The sequence below is a fragment of the Plectropomus leopardus genome, chromosome 22 (assembly GCF_026936395.1).
Source record: "Plectropomus leopardus strain MGB_pleo_1.0 chromosome 22, ASM2693639v1, whole genome shotgun sequence".
Taxonomy (NCBI): domain Eukaryota; kingdom Metazoa; phylum Chordata; class Actinopteri; order Perciformes; family Serranidae; genus Plectropomus; species Plectropomus leopardus.
Window position 1 is genome coordinate 8,246,616 of NC_142197.1, and position 22,351 is coordinate 8,268,966.

At 39.3% G+C, this 22,351-nt stretch overlaps 3 protein-coding genes and 1 long non-coding RNA gene across 7 annotated transcripts; 2 read left to right on the forward strand and 2 right to left on the reverse strand.

The window, feature by feature from the left end:
• The first annotated feature begins 21 nt into the window (after nucleotides 1-21).
• Nucleotides 22-4,563, forward strand: rad51ap1 (RAD51 associated protein 1). 2 transcript variants are annotated; one of them, XM_088072737.1, is made up of 9 exons: nucleotides 22-301; nucleotides 394-440; nucleotides 1,290-1,425; nucleotides 1,935-2,041; nucleotides 2,124-2,213; nucleotides 2,591-2,719; nucleotides 2,807-2,992; nucleotides 3,831-3,968; nucleotides 4,051-4,563. In XM_088072737.1, exons 1-9 carry the CDS (start codon nucleotides 285-287, stop codon nucleotides 4,173-4,175), a joined length of 975 nt encoding a protein of 324 aa, XP_087928863.1. In that variant the 5' UTR covers nucleotides 22-284; the 3' UTR covers nucleotides 4,176-4,563. The 2 variants fall into 2 exon arrangements, with proteins under 2 accessions (XP_087928863.1, XP_087928862.1); XM_088072736.1 differs by having other exon boundaries at nucleotides 27-301; nucleotides 3,828-3,968.
• Nucleotides 4,039-10,189, reverse strand: LOC121961430 (uncharacterized). Of its 3 annotated transcripts, none has more exons than XR_006107045.2 (4): nucleotides 10,079-10,189; nucleotides 6,297-6,365; nucleotides 4,265-4,353; nucleotides 4,039-4,180 (listed from the first exon to the last, which is right to left on the reverse strand). It is a non-coding gene; the product is annotated as an uncharacterized LOC121961430 (long non-coding RNA). The 3 variants fall into 3 exon arrangements; XR_015775536.1 differs by lacking the exon at nucleotides 10,079-10,189 and adding an exon at nucleotides 6,500-6,526; XR_015775535.1 differs by lacking the exon at nucleotides 10,079-10,189 and adding an exon at nucleotides 6,448-6,520.
• On the forward strand, nucleotides 6,579-14,277 carry LOC121961427 (putative polypeptide N-acetylgalactosaminyltransferase 8). Its single transcript, XM_088072735.1, has 12 exons — nucleotides 6,579-6,726; nucleotides 6,882-7,084; nucleotides 7,942-8,185; nucleotides 8,753-8,919; nucleotides 9,155-9,338; nucleotides 9,975-10,172; nucleotides 10,287-10,401; nucleotides 11,728-11,913; nucleotides 12,033-12,170; nucleotides 12,852-12,947; nucleotides 13,023-13,190; nucleotides 14,094-14,277. Exons 2-12 carry the CDS (start codon nucleotides 6,892-6,894, stop codon nucleotides 14,268-14,270), a joined length of 1,866 nt encoding a protein of 621 aa, XP_087928861.1. The 5' UTR covers nucleotides 6,579-6,726; nucleotides 6,882-6,891; the 3' UTR covers nucleotides 14,271-14,277.
• Nucleotides 13,758-22,317, reverse strand: ada2b (adenosine deaminase 2b). Its single transcript, XM_042511417.2, has 10 exons — nucleotides 22,208-22,317; nucleotides 21,562-21,937; nucleotides 20,320-20,539; nucleotides 20,017-20,227; nucleotides 18,818-18,945; nucleotides 17,535-17,625; nucleotides 17,296-17,404; nucleotides 17,035-17,192; nucleotides 16,496-16,698; nucleotides 13,758-14,738 (listed from the first exon to the last, which is right to left on the reverse strand). Exons 2-10 carry the CDS (start codon nucleotides 21,860-21,862, stop codon nucleotides 14,651-14,653), a joined length of 1,509 nt encoding a protein of 502 aa, XP_042367351.2. The 5' UTR covers nucleotides 21,863-21,937; nucleotides 22,208-22,317; the 3' UTR covers nucleotides 13,758-14,650.
• Nucleotides 22,318-22,351: the final 34 nt, after the last annotated feature.

Sequence of the window (22,351 nt, forward strand, 5' to 3'; positions counted from 1 at the left end):
CCTCCCCTGGTTCAGGCGGGCTGCTTAAAGGAAAAGCAGAAGCGCTTCAGCTGACTGTTGTGTAACAAAACTTACTTTAAATATTATAAATAACGTCATTTTCCGTTTTAGTCAGCTATAGTGAACACATTTCACTCGGCGAATCACCGGACGCATGTTTGCATCTGAAAGCTAGGTTAGCTTCTACCGCTAGCAAACATTAGCTTGTGTTTTTGCTTCAGGCTTCACTGTAACGTTGTTTTGGTTAATGTTGGCTGAATAAAAAACTTTTAATATCTCAAGCAATGGACCGACCATCAAGGTTTGTAAACGACTTTTAAACCCTAATTATTGGTTCTAGTTTGCCTGATATAGTGTCTGTTGAATGCTAACATGATTTCTATTGACACACAGGAAGACAAAGGTTGTGAGTTACTGTGAGGCAAAGGACTTTGATGATGGTGAGAAGTTTTGGCTTTTTAATCCATTAATTCTCCTTGTCAAGCTGTACTTCTATAGTTCTCAAATTAATCAGACTGCCCTGCACACAAAGTCAGCTGCAGAGTCAACATCTTTATTATTTATGATTAATCAATTGGAAATTGTAATATTGTAATATTTTCTTTTGCTTTTGGATTTTCCCAATCCCTAAGGGTGTCCAAACTTTTTTTTTTAATGGGGCCTAGATAAGATAATGTGAAATTACCTGCTCCTCGCATCATATGAGTCATTTAAAAAAATAATCACATACAAATTACACAAAGGTAACTGTTTCATCTTAAACATGGTTTCTACTTGGTGTATGTCTACAAACTGTACGACTGTCTTGCCATAGTGAGGTGAATTTTAAAAAATGCAAAGTGATCTTGCTTGATTGACCAAAATTGTGTTAATCATATAGTATATTCTGAAAGACAAGCCAAGGGATGCTGAAAATCAGTCTGAGGGCCACAGTTGGCTCCCGGGCTGAACTTTGGACCTGACTGCCCTAATCTAATAGTATAGATGTTATTGGTCTGAGCAGTGGTGACCAGAAACCTTTTGGCTTCACATTGGTCTGTAATACTAGCTGAATTCAGTGCAATGTTTCTATCTTGTGGGTTTTCAAACTGCAACCAGTCTGCAACATTTATTAAGAAGAGATGTTTTTAAGCCCTTCTTAAAATGTTGCCTGTAGTAACAACTCATTTGCAGGAGACTTGAAATGCCCATAAATATGAATATGTACACATACAGAGTATAAACAGACATACAGCAACAGTCTCCTCACCATCAACATATCTCTGTCTTCTGGCGTCATGTTGTGACAGATGAGGATTTTGCCTGTGCGAAGGCTCCACCTAGCAAAAAGGCCAGAGAGAGTGTGAAACAGGAGCACAAGAAACCATCAAGCAAGTCCTCCAGTCAGGAGTCCAACTCACAATCCTCGCAAAGCCAGAAGAGCAGGTACAGTAGAAGACAAGATGACGTGGCATAATGTGAAACATTTACACAAAAAGATGGTTAAAATCGTGGTGACGACAAAGCCCGTCTTGATTTAAGTTCAGCATATGAAATAAAATGCACAAATTTAATGGTGCAGCAAGTAGCCAAACTCTCCATATTTGCACAGCTGTACGGTGTGTCTTTAGGAAGTCCACATTTCTGATGTTACAAATGTTTAAACCAACCATTGAACCTATTACTGTCTTTTATTTTATACTTAAACTTATGTGTTGGCTTTATGAGAATTAACCTAACTCACTCTAATGGCTCTATTCCTACACACAAAACCTCTGTTACTTACTGTTATACAATGCTTCAATAAGAAATAGCTTATTTGTCCAAAAATCAGTCTTAAATTTGGTTGAAATTTTTCTTAAAAGGCCTTAAAAAGCATTTAATGTAAGTATTGTATACCTGTAGACACCCTGATTATGCCTGACATTATGATACATTAATCCTATTTTTTGCAGAAAACCATTAGACATGAAGTTATACGAAAGAGATCTAGAAGCAGCCATCACACTGTCCTTGCTCAACAGCGCAGATGGGATAAACAACCAGCCTCCCACCAGTAAAGGTATGATTTACATTTGAAAACGAATATATAGTTGTCTATCGTGAAAGAGGGGTCAGCTTACATAAATGTTAAATTTCTCTAGGAGATGTCAAGGTTCACGTTCCTGTAGATGAAAACACAGATCCAGCTTTGATGCACCTGTCCAACTGCAGCGTGGATATGACAGTTTTGGGTAACTTCCTTTTATTTTTTGTCCACTGTTCATCTATTATTGCACATGTGGTTTCCTCATGATTAGGGCTGGGCAATAAGGAGAAAATCAAATATCACAATATTTTTGACCAAATATCCATATCAGTATTGTAGGATACAGTTGGTGCTTTCACAATATATTTACACAATTTGATTTTTGATAAATAATCATCAGTAATGTGGATTTAATGACTAAGTGGGTAAAGGCACATAATAGGACATTCCTGTAAGTTCACAAAATTACATCACTTTACTGTAACACAACCTATAAAAACCACAAGAAAATAACAACAATAGCCATGTAATATCTATATCTATATCTATATTTCTCTGTTTTTTTGGGTTTTTTTTCTTTAGGCCTGGATGAAATCACACCAGAGTCACCCGCTCACTCCAGACAGAGAAAGGCTGCCACTAAAGCCACTGAGGAGCTGAAGAAAAAGCCTACGGATGAAGATGACAACTACGAGCCCAAACTGACACCAGGTTGTGACCCTTTAATCCCTAAATATGTGGTTTCTAATTAATCACTTTCTTTCTTGCAACAGTAAAATAACAATAGCACCCTTTCAGATTCAGAAAGTGAGGAAGATTTCAGTGAACTGGATGAGAGCGAAGATGAGGAATTCTCAGTGAAGAAAGCCAGCAAAACCAAAAATAAAGAGAAAGTAACTAAGAACGAGAAGACCAAACCGCCTCCTGCCTCTAAAAAAGAAAAGCAACCAGCAAAACCGTCAAAGTCGAAATCACAAGCACCAGGTACGTTCTTGATGTTACCTCAAAGAAGATTTTGCTTTTTTTAACTTCAGTGTCCTGTTTTCCTTTGTTTCTGTGTCTAATCAACTAATTGGAACAGCAATTTTTCACTGTCGTCCAGTATTGAGTGAAAGAGCTGCAGCCGTGAAACAGGTTGCAGTGGAATCATTCAGGGCTTATGAGCACTGTGAGTTTATGTCCAAAGTGCTTGTTTTTGCCTCAGACAGGCTCAGACATTTAAAGACTGTTATGTGTGGCGACATTATGGAAAGGATCCCTACAGAGACAAACCTTTTAGTTTATGAGTAACATCGTTTTTCAACCAGAAACGGCCCCAGAGTTTTCACATCTAAGTGGGTGAACTAAGGGTTTATAACCAAACCAGAACTGATAAGTCATTTTTGTGAGTTTTATTTTGTTTCTGTCAACTTTAAATGAAGTGTGTTTTGCAGTTATAAATGGCTGTTTATGTATATGGAGTCTGGTGTAACTTTTTTTTCACACAACTGTTTTTTTTGTTCTTCCAGCAGTTTTTACATGAACTACTTCTATAATACTGTCTGTGTCCTTTCCAAAATGTTGTCAGACACAAAGAATAGTAATCTGAGCCTGTCAGTGGCAAAAACAAGCTCTTTTAGTGGAATTGACAGCGCTCCTATGCCCCGAGTGGTTTCAGTGCAGCCTGTTAGGTGCTTGGTTTTTTGCTGTCTGTCGCCCTCTCACCAAATACTGGACCGATGTCAAAAATACTTAGTCACTTTGACACAAAAACGTTGAAAAATAGGGGACGGGTTGAAAATGAAGAGTAGTCTAATCATGAGAAGTACCTGTCTCACAGCAGCTTCCCCAAAAGTGAGAAGTCCTCCAACAGTCAAACCTGCACCCAAGAGACCAGCTTTGTCCTCCACAGCTTCCACATCGAGACCTGCATTATCAGTGAGCCCAGCAGGGGGCAGGATACCCAAATGGAACCCACCAGGTAAACGCCAGCAGCAATACTGAGAGGACCCTTACAACGTATTTCAGTAAACTGAGCGCAAATTACCTTTTATCTTCCGCAGGTCAAGTTGGTAAAAGTCCCACGTCATCCAGTCCAGCAGTGAAGTCTCCAGGTCAGGGTCTGCGGCTGGGACTGTCCCGTCTCGTACGAGTCAAACCTCTTCACCCCAGCGTTGCGAGTCACTGACCTGTCTGTGGGTGCAAGTGTATGAGTCAGTTCATGTCATCTTTTTAGCTTTATATTTAAAAAAATACACTTTTCATCTCTATACTCACGACTAAACGTGAACATATGCAGCCTGCTCCTAAAGCTATTATTTGAGGTCGTGGAACAGTCGTGGGGTGTTTTTCATTGACTCTGGTACCTGAAATGAGTTAAAGCAGATCATTATCAGTATAGTAAGCGTGCATAGATGTTCATATTTTTGGCAATCCAATTGGGAGTTCACATCAGGATAAACAGCTGTTTGTATTACTGGAAAAGTATAAATACTCCAGTTTTTTAAAAGTATTGTAATGTTGTCAAAACACTGTATATTGTGTACATATATTAATAAAATTTAATAGAAGTCCGATTTTGTCTGCTGTTTCTTCAGGATAGGTTGCAATCATTTTAAGACTATGGCGGGCTGTGGATATCATTTTAACATCTTTTTTTCTATCGAAAAGGGTTTGGCATGCTAACAAAAACTGATCTGGTATGATTCATTTTACACATTTTTCTTGTCCACTCATGAACAACGAGCAAACAAAATCCTCCTGGTTTTGTACAGGTTAAACCAAAGATCAAATATATTTAGAGGAGCTGGTATGAAGATTTTTTTTAGCATTGGACTGCCAGGCCAGCTTTCTTTTTGTTTCCAGTCTTCATGGTAACCTGATTTCTGGCTTTAGCTTCAAGTTTAAGGGACAAACATGAACGTGATCTTCTTTCTCATTTAACTGTACGCCAGAAAGCAAAAAAAAGTGCATTTCCCTAAATGTCTAGCTATTCTTTTAATAGATCTAGATGGAGCTTTTTCTATACTTGTGATAAACAACATGTTCGAGCATATAAATCAGAGTATTCAAGTCTATCTAAAAGGATTGTTTTTTGGTTCGATTTTAATTAATTGTTGTTTTTTGGAAATATTGGAATATTTTATGCATTTAAATGTAGTCAAGTAGATGTCAATTGAAATTCTACTGATCTATAAAATGTACTAAAGCATCAAGAAGACATATTCTAAATAGGTTTGGTATTTTTCAATACAGACCCTGTCTTCCCATGTTTAAAACTGGTCCAGTATTGAATGAGACAGCTGCAGGCAGCAATGTAACAGTTTGGCACTGACAGGCTCAGATTATCACAATGAGTGTCTAACAAACTATGACAAGAGTAAGATCCCTTTTCTTTAACCAGAAATAGCTCCAAAATCGCCATCACCAAACACGCCAGACTCCATTTAAATAAACTAATTTTATCATGGCAAAACACACTGCATACAAAGTCGACAGAAACAAAATAAAACCCACAAAAACTGTCTTGCTTCATCTTTCCAATGTTCCAACAATCACCACTTAGGTTTTGATTTAAATAAACTCTTAATACACTCAGTTATATGTGAAAATATTTGGCTCTATACACACTAAAATTACTGTTTATTTAAATGCAGTTTAGATAGATAGATAAATAGACAGATACTTTATTGATCCCAACAGGGACACTTTTCTACATACAGCATTTTGTACACAAACGGGAGCACAAAAAAGTGATTCTTGTGGCAGGAATAATCTCTACACCACCCTCCCTCACCTTCATACTTCACTGTTTACCAAACTGCTTAAGAACACAACAGCGTCCTTGTAGTTGTACGATTAAACAGAAGGAGGTGTTTCTTGGGGATATTTGCTAAAGTCTAAATAGAGTTTGCAGTCGTGTACCAGCATTGTTCTCAAAACATGAAATATTATTGGAAGTAAAGTGATAAGTATGGTGGAAAAAGGGGAGAAAATGATGTGTTTTACTGGAATTGTGCCATATATGTGTCACTGAATTGATATTAAAACTAAATATTGTGTTTGACAGTTCTGGCTGTTTGAAATTTCAGCTATATCCTTAATCTGCGGTTAAAATAAGAATGACAAAATTAGAATTAAGAGATTTGTCACTTAACAGTATGTAAACCTCGACCACCTAATGCACACATTTGACTCCTCTGACAAAGACAGACAGATGGTAGGTAATGTGTCAGATAGTACAAGGATGTAGTGTCAACATCTGTTATATAGGTGCCATTAATATGGGTGGAAAATTAATAGGACAAACCCAACATGTTAACATGAGGCCACCACAAGCGTCCAGAACAGCTTCGATGCCCGATGTTTCAATTTGATCCTGTCACAGAAAAGACAAGAAAACAAAAATTATGTAAAATTGTGAAAGCAATATAGCATCACACAAAAACCTAATAAAAGACCTGTCAGACATGCTGTTAGCAGAAAGGCTCAACCATTTCTGCTGATACCAACAGCAGTGTTGCACCAGTCAGTCAGTCAGTCAGTCCTGATTGTGTTACCTGCAGAGTACTGCTGGTTTTCTTTCCTCCCAGTTAACTACAGCTAATGGTGTACACCTGGTAACCAAGAGGAAGCAGAGAGAAAACTTCTGAAAACTACACTTTCAGCCAATCAGGTGTCAACCTCAGGATATCAGATAACACTGCCATGCGTCAGTCTGCATGACTGTATTTGTGCAAGTATGTATTTGTGTAAGTGTGTGTGTGTGTGTGTGTGTGTGTGTGTGTGGAGGGGGTGGGAATAAAGAGAGAGCACCTGAGAATAAAGGCAAGGGAACACTTTCTCCTCCTTTTCCTATCAATGTACAGCAAAACAAATTGTGTAACATCCACAGGAGCCCCAGAATGAGGTCTGGCTGGATTAAAGCATCACTTCTGGCCTTTGCGGTCGCCTTGGCTCTGTTATACCTCGGCTCCATTAAGAGGGAGGTCCATACCCATTCGGAGAGACTCCAGAAGGCCCACCACAATGACTCCATCAGGAGTCAGGGAATGCTCAAAAGGATGGACAAGATGGAAACAGATATAAGTAGACTACGTGAGTCCAATCTAAATTCTTCATTCTCTTAATTCTTAAAATGTGGTTAACCCAGAGCAAGAAGGAAATGAGCAATTTAACAAGAAATGGCCCAAAAATTAGAAAAAAAAGGAAAATGCCTAAAATGACACACACACACACACAGTTTTGTGGACATTTTCCTCTCATATTTTTGTTTTGTTTTAGTTTTTCCTCTCATTTATTTGTTTTGGGTCATTTTCCTGACATTAACGTATACAAATTTATTGTTTATCTTATTGCAATTTGCAGACTATTTTTTTTTTTGTAAAGTGATTGCTTTTTTCCACATTCAAGAAATCTGAATTTTTAAAGGTTTAGATGCTTTTGAATGGTGACTGATTTCAGGCCAGTTTTCAAAAGGTTGGAGGAACACTGTGTAAGATATTTAGGGGGATTAGTGGCATCTATAGCAGTGAGGATTGCTGATTGCAACCAACTGAAACTTCTCTCCATTAGAAATTCTTCAGTGTTCATTGACCAGGAGTCAAATTATCCCCAGAGGTCTCTTACTCTCCAAAACAAACAGACTTGATGATTAAAATTAGTAAAAATACTGAATAAAGCAGTAATCAATGTTTCTTCATTATAACAAAACTTTACAGTACACTGTATATTAATATTTGCTACTTTGGGTGGTTAAAAGAGGTAACTGCACATGTAAATGCACATGTAAATAACCACACCTGTGTGTGCACAGACAAACACTGACTGATATTTGTTGGTTAAGTATCACTCATGCTGTATTTATGTTCCAGGGAGGGGCACGTGTGTGATCAGCAATCTGTCATCCACTTTAGATTAAGAACTGTGAAGCTAATACTCTCTTCTGTCAACAGTCAATCTGATGAGCAAACTTGAAAAGAAGGAAGTGCCAAAACAGAGCAAAGAAGAGGCGAAGAGGGAGAGGAAGGTGGTGAGGAAGCTGTACCCGAACTCGCTTCTGTTCAGGCAGTGGGGAGATGAGCTGTCGGAGGAGGAGCAGAAGGAGGCCGAGAGGCTGTTTCAGAGATACGGCTACAACACCTTCCTCAGTGACAGGCTGCCCCTCAACAGGGAGATCCCTGACACCAGGCCTGCCAGGTGGTTATCGCTTATAAACTAATAAACTGCTACTAAACCACTGCCTCACATGCGGGTGTAGTCATGATGAGCTGCTTTATGATGCCTCATTGTTTGAGAACCAGGTCATACACTGATTTTCTGACTTTTTACAACTTCATATTTTAGACACATAGTTTAAAAACCATTACACACTAAGTCCATATCCTTTAACTGTAAATGTCACACGCTTAAAAATAAATATGACCTCATGTTGTCACAGTCACGTTTATCTGATGTGTTGCTCGGCGACTCATTGTCCCTCATATAGGCTGGTTGTACTTTTCTTTAAGGGGATAGTTCAATTTTTTTTTTTGTCGCTGTATGAGATACTTATCCATAGTCAGTATAATGCAGACAGTAGATGTCAGCCGGCACATGCCCAATTTGCAGGCTGTAGATTCCAGCAGTAAAGTGGTTAACGGCCTCAGTTTCCATCTATGCTCTTGTCAAAATCACCAGACTCCACTGATAAAAACAGTGATTTTAGCTCAAAATCCTCTGAAATTTGATTCAAAATCTACCACTTTTTCTCTTTTTCCCTCACAGATGTGCTGAGAAAAAGTACCCCGTGGATTTACCCTCCATCAGCGTCATATTGATATACCTGGATGAAGCTCTTTCTGTTATCAAAAGGGCTATCCGCAGCATCATAGACAAGACGCCAGCTCGGCTGCTGAAAGAAATCATACTGGTAGATGACCACAGCAGTAACCGTAGGTCAACCTGCTGTGCTGTTTATGGTTCTCAATTTTTCATTCAGCTCTGAGTGAATATTCAAACTAGTGTCCATTTAATTTAAGTGTCTATTAAAGTTAAGGTGAAATTTTAGTATTTTGGGTGAACAAACCATTTAAAACTGAGTATTCTGTGGTACAAAAATGAAAGGTTGAGTGAATGATATGGCCACGATGCTTGATGTAAAACTCAGATTATTGTTACTTTCTGCAGAAGATTTAATGGAGAAACTTGATGAATACATCAGCTCTATCCATGAGGAGCGTGCAGACCTGGTGAAGAGAATCCGGCACTCTGAGCAACTCGGCCTCACCCAGGCCAGACTGTCGGGATGGAAAGCTGCTGTGGGGGACGTGGTGGCCATCTTGGACGCTCACATAGAGGTTCACGTCCAGTGGTGGGTTTAAATGGAAAGTTCACACAAAAATTAAAATGTTGTCATTGTCTCCTTACCCTCATGCCGATGGAAAGTCCATAAAACACTGCCAACAGTCTCCCGCACACACAGTAGTTTAATTCTGACAAAGGGACTTGTTGCTTGCTGCTAATATCAGAAGTCTGTCTCCGTTTGTGGGTGAGGCTTTCGGGTAGCATGTAAACACTGGTGTACAGATACCTCAAGCTCTCAATGGTCTTGCGAAGGCCCGCATACATAAATGGGGCTCCCACACTAGGAGCTACAGGCTACACCAAGGCAAATAACATGGTGCCAATGACATTTTTCAAAACAATTTGGCACGTCGGGGCTTCAGGACACTTAGATTGGCGTGGCTCCAAAACAAACTAAAATTGTAAATGACTCATTCATTGTAGGTGAAAACTTTGTGCACAAACAGACTTCCTTACAGTGAGAGAAAGACAAACTGCAGATGACGGAGAGGTGAACAGCGCACACACTAGACTGCAAGAAGTCAAAATTTTGTGAGCATGAGATATCCAGCCCTCGCTACAGTGATAGAAACCTGTCTTCACACTTTCTGTGTCTGCTCTGTCAAGACATGAACCTTGAGTCAAACTGTCACTGTGTGTCCAGGGCAGAGCCGCTGTTGGCTCGGATTAAAGAGGATCGCACCGTGATATTGACGCCAGTGTTTGACAAAGTTTGTTATGATGATTTGTCACTGGAGCCCTACATACCTGCTGCGGACGCCTTTGACTGGGCTCTGTGGTGTATGTACGAGTCCTTCAGACCAGAATGGTATGAGTTAAAGGACGACTCACAACCTGGAAAGTAAGTTTGAAGAGTCAGTTCACTCAAATCACACTTAATTACCCACATACTGCATGCATAAAGTTTGGTTAATGTTTCATTGTAAGTTCTTAACTTGTCAGAGTCTGTCCTCAGGAGCCCCTCCATCATGGGGATTCTTGTAGCTGATCGAAAGTTCTTCGGGGAGATCGGAAGCCTTGATGGAGGAATGAAATTATATGGTGGTGAAAATGTGGAGCTCGGCATCCGGGTGAGATTTTCAGGATGTTTCAGAGTCACCAGAATAACATATTGGCATTGTATGTTTCTGCAGACCACAGATGTGCCGCATAAGTGCATTTCATAGGGAGTATATCAATCTTTCTAAAATGACGTAATTGCTGTTGGAGGCAAACAAACATCAACACCGCTTTGACCCATCGTGGTGTTTCCACTGGTGTTTGAGACACTAAATCTGCGTGTTTTACACAGCATATTGCAGGATTTCCCAGCAGAATTTGAGCCACAGAACCTGGGGTGTTTTAGACCGACCCACATACGTGTTTTTTTGTGAGAATTACCTGCCATTAACTTCTCCTCCTCCTCACTTTCACTTTAGATGCTGGATCATTACTATGGTGCTCGCATGCCATGCCGTCTCACTTTTGCATATTTTGCAGCTGACACACTTCCTTGTTTAGCAAAACATGAAGTGCTCCAAACTTTTGAAGTTTTTCGTATGAAACGTTCTCCCTTCGCTATGCCTCTTCAAAACACCGGCCTCTCTCATCTGCATGTGAAGTAAACAGTCCTGCGACACAGCGACTGACGTAATCGCGCGACACAACGAATCGATAGTTTTATTCGTTGCTTACACATTTAATAATCAATTATAATCGATTTTATCGATTTGTTGTTGCAGCCCTAGAATTTTACAACAGCCTCCTCTGTAGGTAAATGGGCTTTGTTACACACTGAAAGTGAATCTATCAAGGAAACATATTGTGAGGGATTAAAATGAAAGTAAAAAGTATGATGACCAACCCTGTTTCCCCCCTTGGTGTAAAGGGGGGTGAACAAAACCTTCTTTACATGTTAACATTGTCATTGGTTGCATGTAAGCATGCTGACATTACCATTTGGCTCAAAGAAGAGCCTTAGAGCAGGACTGGCAGCTCTTGTTGATTTTGGGTTTATGTAGCTGTTTGTTCTCTTGGTGTTTGCATGGATTTCTTTCAACAATTTAAGTCAAACAAAGTCGTTGGAGGATCTATGATGACAAAGTGTGACTGTCTGTCTCTGTCTGTCTGCAAACCACTGGTGGTGATTTATCAAGGATGTTTACCTCCCCTTTAACCCTGACCTCTCCATCCCAGCATGCATTAGACAAAGTATACAGCTTTCATTGTTTGAGCATTGAGGTGTAATGAGCATGCTGCTTTGGATTCCCCGTTTAAAAAGGCAGAATGTTTCCTTGTACAATGTAAATTTATGCTAAATATTATTCACCAGCAACTGGTTCATAGTATTATGCATATAGTGTGTTGAATGCCCTAAAAATGTACTATCTTAACATTTAATCCTTGTGTTGTGGCAGGTGTGGCTGTGTGGAGGAAGCATAGAAGTTATACCTTGCTCTAAAATTGCCCACATTGAACGGGCCATCAAGCCTTACCTCCCAAACTTGAGTGAAATGGTGAAACGTAACGCACTGCGGGTGGCGGAGGTGTGGCTGGATGAATATAAATACAACGTCAACATTGCCTGGAATGTTCCCCTGGAGGTAAGTGACAATTATTTTTTTTTAAAAATCTAAATACACAAATAAGGCTTATAAAAATATGAGTAAGACTACAATCTAAAATTACATATTTTTGTGGCCTTTGTTTATTTTCCCCACAGAATCATGGGATAGACATTGGGGATGTGTCAGAGAGGAAGAAGCTGAGAGAGAGGCTGAATTGCAAACCCTTTAAGTGGTATCTGGATAATGTTTACCCCATGTTGGACCCTCTGACAGACCTGCTAGGTTATGGAGCGGTGAGTAGATACGATGTGTCAGATGTGACCCATTTGAAGTCAGAATCTAAGGGTGTGACATTCAGCCTTCAGAGGGTTTTATTTAGGGTTAATTTTTTTTAATTTTTTTACTATCAAATTGATTCTCGTTGAAGAATCTGAATTACCCAAAGACACAAAATATCTAATAATAGCGAGTCAGTTGTATTTGGCTTAAGATTGTCATGTAAATTGGTGGTTCCCAATCTTTTTTTGGCTTTTTTTTTTAATCCCAGCAATGTACTTGTGACTCATTGTCAGCAGTTGCACACATCTATAGGCTATAACCAAGAGTGTTAAATAAATATATATATTACATATATTTTCAGGGTAATGATTGTGGCTGGAGGTACTATGTTTTCTTTTTCATGCCATGTTATCGTGAACGCCTTTACAAATTATCCTAAAATTTGGCGCAATCGTCCCCTTGGACACAAGGATGAACTGATGGGAATTTGGTGGTTGAAGGTCAAAGGTCACTGTGACCTTAGACAAATTGGAATTTGTTTTACAACAAAAAAAGGATATCGGTAACTTTTAATTGCATTCTGGACTGAAACCTCGTAAATTATATGACTAGATAATTATATATATTTTATTTTTGCTGTGCTACTATTTACAACTGATGCTTTATTTAGTTTCTATTTCTGCTTCTGTTGGCAGCTGATAAATGATCTGAAGCCAGACCTCTGCATCGACCAAGGCCCGATGCCTGGGAACTCGCCCATCATATATGGATGCCACTTCTACTCCCCTCAGGTACGTTCGGGGATTCCCTGCATGCACACAGACTGTTATTTTGTTTGTGAATACTTATTGCTTTTTTGTGTGTAGCACTGTTATTATCGCACCAACGGAGAGCTCTACATCGGCGGAATTAAATCTCACAAGTACAACAGTAACCGCTGTCTGGTGGACCCCGGCACTGGAGTCAACCCCGGACTGTACGAGTGCAAAACGGCCAAGCAGAAGAAATTCAAGATGCTGTGGGATTTTAAACAGGTAATTATACAATTATACGAGGATCATGATAATATTCATCAGGCAGGAAGACAGACAAGAACGTTTTGGAGCAGTATCAATGGATTCATATTTAACAATGCAGAACTGAAGGCAAAGGTTGATGAAGTTCAGCTGAAATTGTGAAAATTAACAGTGAACTCACTAATTAGGGGTCAACTTATATTATTTTTTTCAGAATCCGAATCCGGTTTTATTGCCAAGTACATATACATATACAAGGAAACTGACTTGGTGTTTTGGTGCAAAACAGTTAACATAAGGAAGAATAAAAAATATTGAATTTGAATAGTATAAGACATAAGACTTTTTAAGCAATTTAAAAATATGAAATGAAAAAATAGAATATAAAGAACACAAAATGTATGTACAAAAGGTAAAATAGAGGATTAGTACAGCTGTGCAGGGCAGATACTGATAGTGATACAGATTATTAGTACTTAATGAGACTTACAACTGATATTTGGAACAAATATGCATTTACAATAAAAATGAAAATATTTCTGTCGAAATTTAGAATTTGGAATATAACAAACCCCAACACAAAACTTTGTTGAAATGCTTTTAGCAAATGTTTAATCAAAACTGAAACTTTCAACATCATATACAGCAAGTTCCCTGCAACTTTTGTGAAAATTTAAATTAAAAATGAATGAAATCCCGATTGAAGCAAAACGTTTTGTTTGATAAACATGTTGTGAATTTGGGAAATGATTACATCTATCTTGCTGATCATATCACTGTCGTGCCAAAAATGACATGGAAGCACACCCCCTTGTGTCTTTTTGCTTAAATATTCCTGGTCTAAACTATAAATCGTCACCACAGGATCTGTTTGGAGAACAAGAGATGTGTTTCACTGTACGTGCTGTGTTTTATCTCCAGAACGGACAGATCCAGAACAGAGAATCAAAGAGATGCCTGGAAATAGCGATGGCTGAAAATGGCCAATATAAACTTATTATTCAGCAGTGTACCAGTCAGAGCTGGAAGATTCAACATCTCATCAAAGACCAAGGACAGACTGGTGGGCAGGACCCGAAAAAACAACATAATGTATGAGCCATTGTTGCACAAAAGCTACATCTCAGAGAAAGATCAAGAAAACTGTGTCTTTGGAGTTTACATTTTGCACCTATCAGCCTGAATCCACAAGAGTCGGACTATGCACGAGCAAAGTTTTGAACATTTCTAATTTAATTCTTGTTTTGTTTTTTTTTTTTACAAATGTAACTTTGTGACTTACGTTTGTGACAAAAAATATGTATTACCACTGAGTAATCCTTTTTTTCTTGGTTTAGATTAAAAAAATGTCTTTGTGTGAAAATCCTTTTGATGACGGCAAAAGAAACAGATTAAATAGAGGCATTTAAAAGTTTGCTTTGGTTTAGCGCTACTATAATAATCATTCAAGTCAAACAGGATCTGTAAGGGTTTGGCCGTCATGAGTGACTTAAGATGAAGGCGTCCCATTTTTTCTGCCACATGACCTGACCCTTGTCCTTCAGATGAGCTGGCAGGGAGCTGAACCTGCAGGCAGAAGAAACTTTTAATCAGAAGGAATTCATTTAACTGCGATATTATAGGAAACGCTGTTGGCTAAAAATATCCTAGTTTTCCGCCATGGACTGGAAATCCCATTTTTGACTGCTATCAGAGGCCACTGTGAGTTTTGGACAGTCGTTAGTTCTGTATTATATTTAATGGTAAAGTCAAGGGTGCGACAACATCCAAATCCAGAAAAAAACAACTTAATCAAATGAAGATATTATTTAAAAGATGAGACTTTGTTTTTTTCTTGAAATAAAAATATCACTGTTCAGTGACCAGTTTCACAAAAGTGATTTGAGAGCCTTGCTTTCACACAGATCGTAAATGGTGGCAGCACAACGTATCCTCATACAACGGTTTGTATCATATCCTAAAAAGGAGCGGCTTACGAATGACCTAGGTTAAAGGTTTTTTGGGGGATGGTGGGTTACCTTTATTGGGACAGGACAGCTTAAGTGTGTATGGGGGAGAGAAAGAGGATGACACATAAAACGGCTGCAGGCTGGAGTCGAATCCACGTCCGCCACTGCAAAGATACAGCCTCCTCACATGGGGCGCCCGCTCCACCAAGTGAGCCAATGCAAAATAATGCAAATATATATATACAAAGGAAGGAACTTAACGTAGAATAGAATAAAATAAAATAATAGTAATAATAAAGATATATACAGTATATACAGAGAACAAACAAACAAACAAAAAGCCAAAAAGTTTAAGAAGAGCAATAAAAAAGAAAAAAATGTGCAAATAATGAAGATGGATGTGCAAGTGAGTCCAGTGCAGATGGTGAGTTCAGCTGCCACACAGAGGGGAATTGTTAAGGAGTCTTTGTGACATTACATACTTAACTTAAAGTCATGACCTTAACATAAAGTCACATACTTAATGTAAAATTACTGAGGTTCTGTTTAGGCGAGTAAAGGTACTGTGGTTAGGATGAAAATGACTAGTGTATAGTTCCAAACACCAGCCTCTCTGGGAAAGTCCTGTGATAGAAAGTGTTGTTTTGTGTCCCATCCAGCACCCAAACCTACCTCCTTACAAGATCAGTGCATTGGTCCTGTGATTCCTGCCTCCCCAAACACACACTACTGGCTCATGATTACATAAGGTATGTATATATTTTGGTGCATTCCTTTTCATAGGAACAGAGAGATCTGAGGATCCTACAGGGATTCATTATGTTCATATGAAGATGAGTTAAAAATCAGAGAAGAAATTATATAATGTTGCATATTACCGACTGTATGTTGCATAATTGGCGAAACAGGTTACAGGAGGGGAATCCTGAATCTCACATGTCACTGAGGTACTGCCAGGAAAAGACTCAAAATGAGACACTGTTCCTTAAATATTAAATTACATTAAATTGGCAATTTTGTGATCCAGAGTCTTGCAAGTTTTGTTTATCTGCAAGACTTTTATTCTGCAGTGAAATTAAAGCCTCTCAGTAATCATTTATGACCTGCTAGAAGTGTGTGACTCTGCCTTCTGCCTGTATTTTCTTACTGTTTTGTTATTTTGCTGTGTTCAGGATGTTCTTTGTTGACTTGGCTTGGGCGATATGAATTTTTTCATACCTTCATGAAATTTCACTGGGAGTGCCTGACATATCTAACCTACAGCTGCCTGATAATAGACGATAAATCTAAAAACACATGCTCAATGAAGTTTGGCATTTTAGTCAAATATGTTAAAACACAGACCCGAGAAAGCAAAAATCAACTGATTCTCACCTGATGGAGTTAAGAGCCAGCTCTTTCAGAGTGCCCAGGTTTGCTTTTAACCCTCCGATGCCAACAAAGGCTTGATAGAAGTCGTAGGAGAGGCCCGTGGTGCCGAACAGAGACGGATCATCAGAGCTGATCACCAGCGGGTGGCCCTCAGACATCAGCACAGCTGCAGGGTGGTTCCGCAGGTCCGATACCAGCTTCAGCACCTGGAGGTCAGAGGTCAAACACACTCAGGTACTTCATATATGAACACAGGCACACAGGTGCTGAATCCAAATGTCCAGACTTTAATGCACTTGTAGATTTAATGAAAACATTCTCGAGAGTCTTCAAGTTCTGTGGTCTGTCCAAATCTACACGAGTGGCGAATTTTCTGCAGACTTCCAGAGAGAGATATGAATTTCTCCAAAGTATACTCTGAAATAAGCTACATGGGTCAGGAATTTCAGTTCATCTTAATACTTTTTACAAAAGTCCAAAGGTAGACGTTTGGATTCAGCCGTATTCTTTTCTGTTGTACCAGTGACAAAGCGTGATCTGACCTGGTTTGAGATGGGGCACAGCTCCACAGCCACGTTTCTTTTCCGAGAAAGCTCTTTGGCGAGTGGGTGGTGTGCCAAGGCAAAGCCGTGCCCGATGCGTGTGGTGTTGAACAGGAGGGCGTCAAGAACGTTTTGATCTACGTCGGTGCCTTCATCGTCTACAGACAAACATACACAGCAGAATAAAAGCATATTAACAAAGATTTGTTCAACAGTTTTTATTATTAATTATAATGCATTAGGTGCTTTTGAAACAGTTACCTGTTTCTCCTGCGTGAAAGAAGTACGGCAGCGTGACGCCAAGATCAGCTGGCAGAGAAAGTGCCTCCCTGAAGTACCAAAGAGTCCTCCCGCTGTCCTCCCTGCCAACCTGCAATTTGTAATGTTAGCTCATAGCAAAGCGAATCCAACTATCACAACAAACATGTGACATGCTTTCCTCTTAACAAGAGCTTATTGTTTTAGTCAGACGACATTCAACCAGACAGATCGCTTCCAACCATGTCAAATCCTGCAACAACATCGGGGAAGTCCTTCTGCAGCTGGATGGCCTCTTTTACAGCTGCTGTGACCTCCGACACACTCAGAGCTCTGAAGAAAGCAGAAACCGTCACTGTCACTTTTTTAGCATTTGTGCATTTTGCATTAAAATTTACATTATAAGGTGCCTAAAGTTATGCAAATATTAAGCAGATTTTATATATGTTTTAATGTTTGTGCATCAGTCAAATGGCTTTCACATGTCCCATCTTACAAAATGATCTATTCCACTTTTAACTGCATTTATTTTACTGATAAATATTCCTTACCTCCATTTTACACATCCACATAGATAACCATATTTTTGAAATATCTGTACCTTAAAAGGTGTTTTAAAAATATTCATTTAAGGTGCACTTTATATATGTTGAAGTGTTTTAAATAGCATGTTTTGCAGCAAAAATGTTGTGTGAGAGCTGGTAAACATGATGATGTAGTTTTGCTGTTTTTCAACATGGACCCCTATTACATAAATTTATCAGGATTTTTTTTTTCTCTCCAGTTCTGTTTTCCAGAAAACAGGAAATGAAATTATTTACAAATAATGCAATTGCAGTTGCAGATTTCTTTTTTCAAACTGAGACTGTGGTTACTCATAAATCATCCAACTTATTCTGTTAGTGACTATGAAAATCTGTGAGTTATATGGTGAAAAATAAGTAGGTACATTCACTTATATCCTTTGCTTTTACATCTTTGTAGTCGTTTTGTGTTTCTTTGTAGTTATCTTGTATATTGAAATTTTATGACTCTTTGTAGTAATTTTTTGTCTCTTTGTAGCTGTTTTGTGTCTTTTTGTAGTCCTGTAGTTGTGCATTTGTAGCTGTCTTGTGTAGCTTTATAGTCATTTTTTTGTCTAATTATTATTGTCTCTTCATAGTTATTTTGTGGCTCTTTGTAGTTAAGTACCTATACTCAAATACTGTACTTGAATAAATATACTTTGTATATATTTTTGGACTCATATATGGTGTATAATGATATATAATAACACAGGGGTCATTTTTCTCTATATTGGGCACTTTTATTACCTTAGGGATATTTTGCGATAATACCAGCAGGATTTTGAATAGGGAGTTCGGATATGACTTTGACTTATTATTCAATTTTATTTATTTTTTTAGTTTCGAGTAAAAGATGTGAGTACTTCTTCTACCGCTGCAAGTTTTTTTGTCAGTCTCTCAAATTAAGCCAATAATGAATAACTGTACATTAATAGGAGACATTCTTTGAACATCAGTACCTGTGCGCGGCGATGATGATACGAGCGCCGAGAAAGTCCGGGTGATCGGCTACAAATTTCTTTGTAACTTCTTGAAATGTTTTCAGAGCCCAGACCTTATCGTGAATGGTTCCATCCAGTTCATACGTCTGAAACACAAGAATGAAATTCAGAAGTGTCAAATCTACCACAGCTACTTGTAATAATAAATAATACATTTTAGTAGTGATTTAAAAGAGGTTAGGAAGGTTTCAAGACTAATTTCAACAGAGACACTGTTTTGGGGCCCTGACAGTAAAAAGCACAGTGTTCTTGAGTTGTAAGTCTCAATCAAGGGACTGTTTATAGGTTTTCGTCAAACAATCTGAGATTGCGTTCAAGTACATAAAAGGATAAAAGTTTGCAGAAGTATGCAGTTGCTAGGCTATGTAATGCTTTCAGAGTAAAGCCTTGAAATCAGTCCTGAAGGAAGCAAATGCAGCGCTGCAACAAGGGCGGGTTTCAACCAGTAACAGTCTCACTGTAGAGCGTGACCGCACTGTTCAGTAGGGTTGTCCCAAATACCATTTTCTGGGCTCTCCAACTCTGCCGTTAATGAACAGCAAATAGTCGGAGCTTTATTCGGGGAGGACAGACACCTTGCGCCCCAGAGCTTGGGTGACGGACAGATAGTGTTATTTACGGCTTTAACATCAAGTAGGCGAGGGAACAACACGTTCTCATCCCTGCAGTTTTCTGTGTCAGGAGAGAGAGACACTGTGCGCCACGTGTTACATGGCAGAGGGCCCAGTGTGCCTCTGACCGCTGACAGCAGTTGTGACACTTTATAGTTTGTGAAGTTGGAAAAAAAAAACATGATTAACGCAGTACAATAGTCTGCGTGTTAATTTTGTTGTACATATGAAATGATAAGTGTCCTCGTTATGGGTAAAATGATCATTCATGTCACTGTGTGTGTGGCAGGTGCAGAAGCAATATCACAAACACTCAAATGGCATTCGTCCACTGCAAAAAGGAAAAAAACAAGAGTATCCAAACACCTAAACTGAAAACCGAATACTTATTCAATTAACAAATACCCAAATATCTGAATATTTGGGTCCAGCCCTACTATTCAGGCAGTTAAAGAGTGAATTACAGTGGTCTAGTCTTGAAAAAATAAAGTACAATACTTTGGCTCCTCAAGAGAGGCTAGAGCTGGGAATCAGGTGTGAACAAACCCTTGTGAGGCCGCTCCGAAGTTCCAGGTACATGATGTTGTCCTGGAGAAGCTCCTCGAGGCCCCTGTAGAGGTAGTCCCTCAGCACGGGCGCGTGGGTGATGAGCCCAGCAGCTGCGATGAAGGCTTTCTCAAACTTCTCCCACACCACCTCTTGGTTTGGATATTCACCATCTGGATCCTCAGTGAACAGTGTGAGCTGCTGGATTAAACTGAAAAACACCCAAAAACAAACACTTTGGGTTCAGTTCTTGCATTATATTTTGACTTTAAATGTGTAAGAGAAGGTGATATCTTACTGAACCTGTTATCAAAGCCTGTTGGGTCGTCCATTCTGGCTCTCAGCGTCTCCAGCAGCTGCCAGTAGAAGCAGTCCCATCGAGGGAAGGGCTGGCGGGCGGAGAACAAGAAGCGGACCGAGTTGTCCCAGGTGAAGCAGATGTAGCAGTTCGGCCTGTAGGTGACGTTTCTCACCAGCCATTCAACACTGACCAGAGAGGAGGTGTGTATGTGCAGCACTGCACCTGTCACCAAAACAGCAGAATACAACCTCAAACTTCGACCACGTACACATGCATTTTCAGAAAACACTTCACTGAAAACATTCATTTTGGAAAACTGCCAGGGTGAGGATGTTCAGAAACACTAATCTCTATTTTGTGTAGTGTTGTTGTAACTTTTACTTGTTTTGTGTGTAATTACAGTTGTTTTCTATCTATTTGTAGTTGTTTTGTGTCCCTTTCCAGTTATTTTTTGTCATTGTAATCATTTTGGGTCTCTTTTTTTGTAATTTTGTCTTTCTTTGCAATTATTTTGTTATGTAGCCTTGAAGCTATGCCGTCTTTGAAGTCGTTTTTGTGAGGTTTCAGTCATTTTGTGTAATTTCTAAAGTTATGTGCATTTTTGTGGTCATTTTGTGTGAGGTTTTAGTTGATTTGTGTCATTTTTAAATTGTTTTGTGTCTTTGTGGTCATGTGTCTTTTGTTGTTGTGCATTTTTAGCTTTGCAGTTATCTTTGTATCTGCAGTAATTTTGTATATGGATTTTGTTAGTTTGGGTAACTTTTAGTTATTTCTGTTCATCTTTGAAGGTGTTTTCTGTGTCTTTGTAGTAGTTCGGCAACTTAGTTTTTTTGCGTGTCTTTGTAGTCATTTTCTTTGCGTTACTTTGCCTTTGGAATCGTTTTGTATCTGCGTTTTGCAGGTGAACTAGGACTCTCAGTTGCTCAAGTTGGCTCAAACAGTGTTTAATTTAGTTGACACAGAGGTGAGTAGACACTAACTCCTGTCCAAAGCTTCCTGCCACAACAGTTATATACAGTATTGTACATAATCCCAGATAGATAAAGACAGCAAACAAGAAATTATCAGAGAAAGCCTGAGATGAACAGACTGTATTTTTACCATTTATAATATGCATTTAATTTACTAATGCTATTGTATTTGACTTCTAGCCTCAGTGTGTTGTGCAGCTATAATATTAAGAAAAAATGAAGAAAAACAGCCTGTGTCCCCTAGTCCCCATTTCTCCACCCTCATGACATCACCTTTAGGCATCTCCTGCAGCAGCTTGAAGATGGGACTCCTCTGGATGAGAGCTTTTGCTTTGAAGAAGTGGATAGCTGGAGGAAACCGCGAGGCAGACATCTCCTGCTCCTTCAGTCGATGAAGGTAAACATCCAGCTTCTGCTCAGCCGCCGTCAGTGTCACTTTGCCTCCCGTCTGTCTGGACGCCTCCTGACGCATCAGCAGGTCCCTCTGAGCGGGGTCGGGCATCCCCTCAGCCACTCTTACACACCACAGCAGGGGCACATAAGTGAGCACAGCCTGGTAGATTAAGATCAGCATGTCCTTATGTGACACACGAGGCTGCTAGAACATGATCACAGTCCCTCCACAAGAGCAGGTCTGCTGTTTTTGGTGCTGTGAAGAAAGAAATACTCAGTGTGAGACAAGAACAAATGACATTAAAGCGCCCTGGACAAGAGGTCACGTAATTTAAGCTGTACAGTGGGTAAATAAACTTGTTTCAGCTGACAGAGTTTATTCAGTAGTCTGACCATGACTATGCTTCGCTTTCTGAGAGAACAGTGGAGGAAAGCAACAACCAACCTTCAGATCATAACCAGAAATTAACCAAAATGGAAAACATTCAAAGGCAAATTTAGCTATTTTAAAAAATAAAATACTTACAAATCATAAAATGCTTACAAGTAGGAAGGAGCTTCTGGTGTCTTGTGTCTCGGCTCAGCAGCCTCAGAGAAAAAGACTCAGCTGTCAGTCGAGCATGTCAGCAAAATACTTGGCGCAACTGGATAATTGGAGCATTTTTGTCTG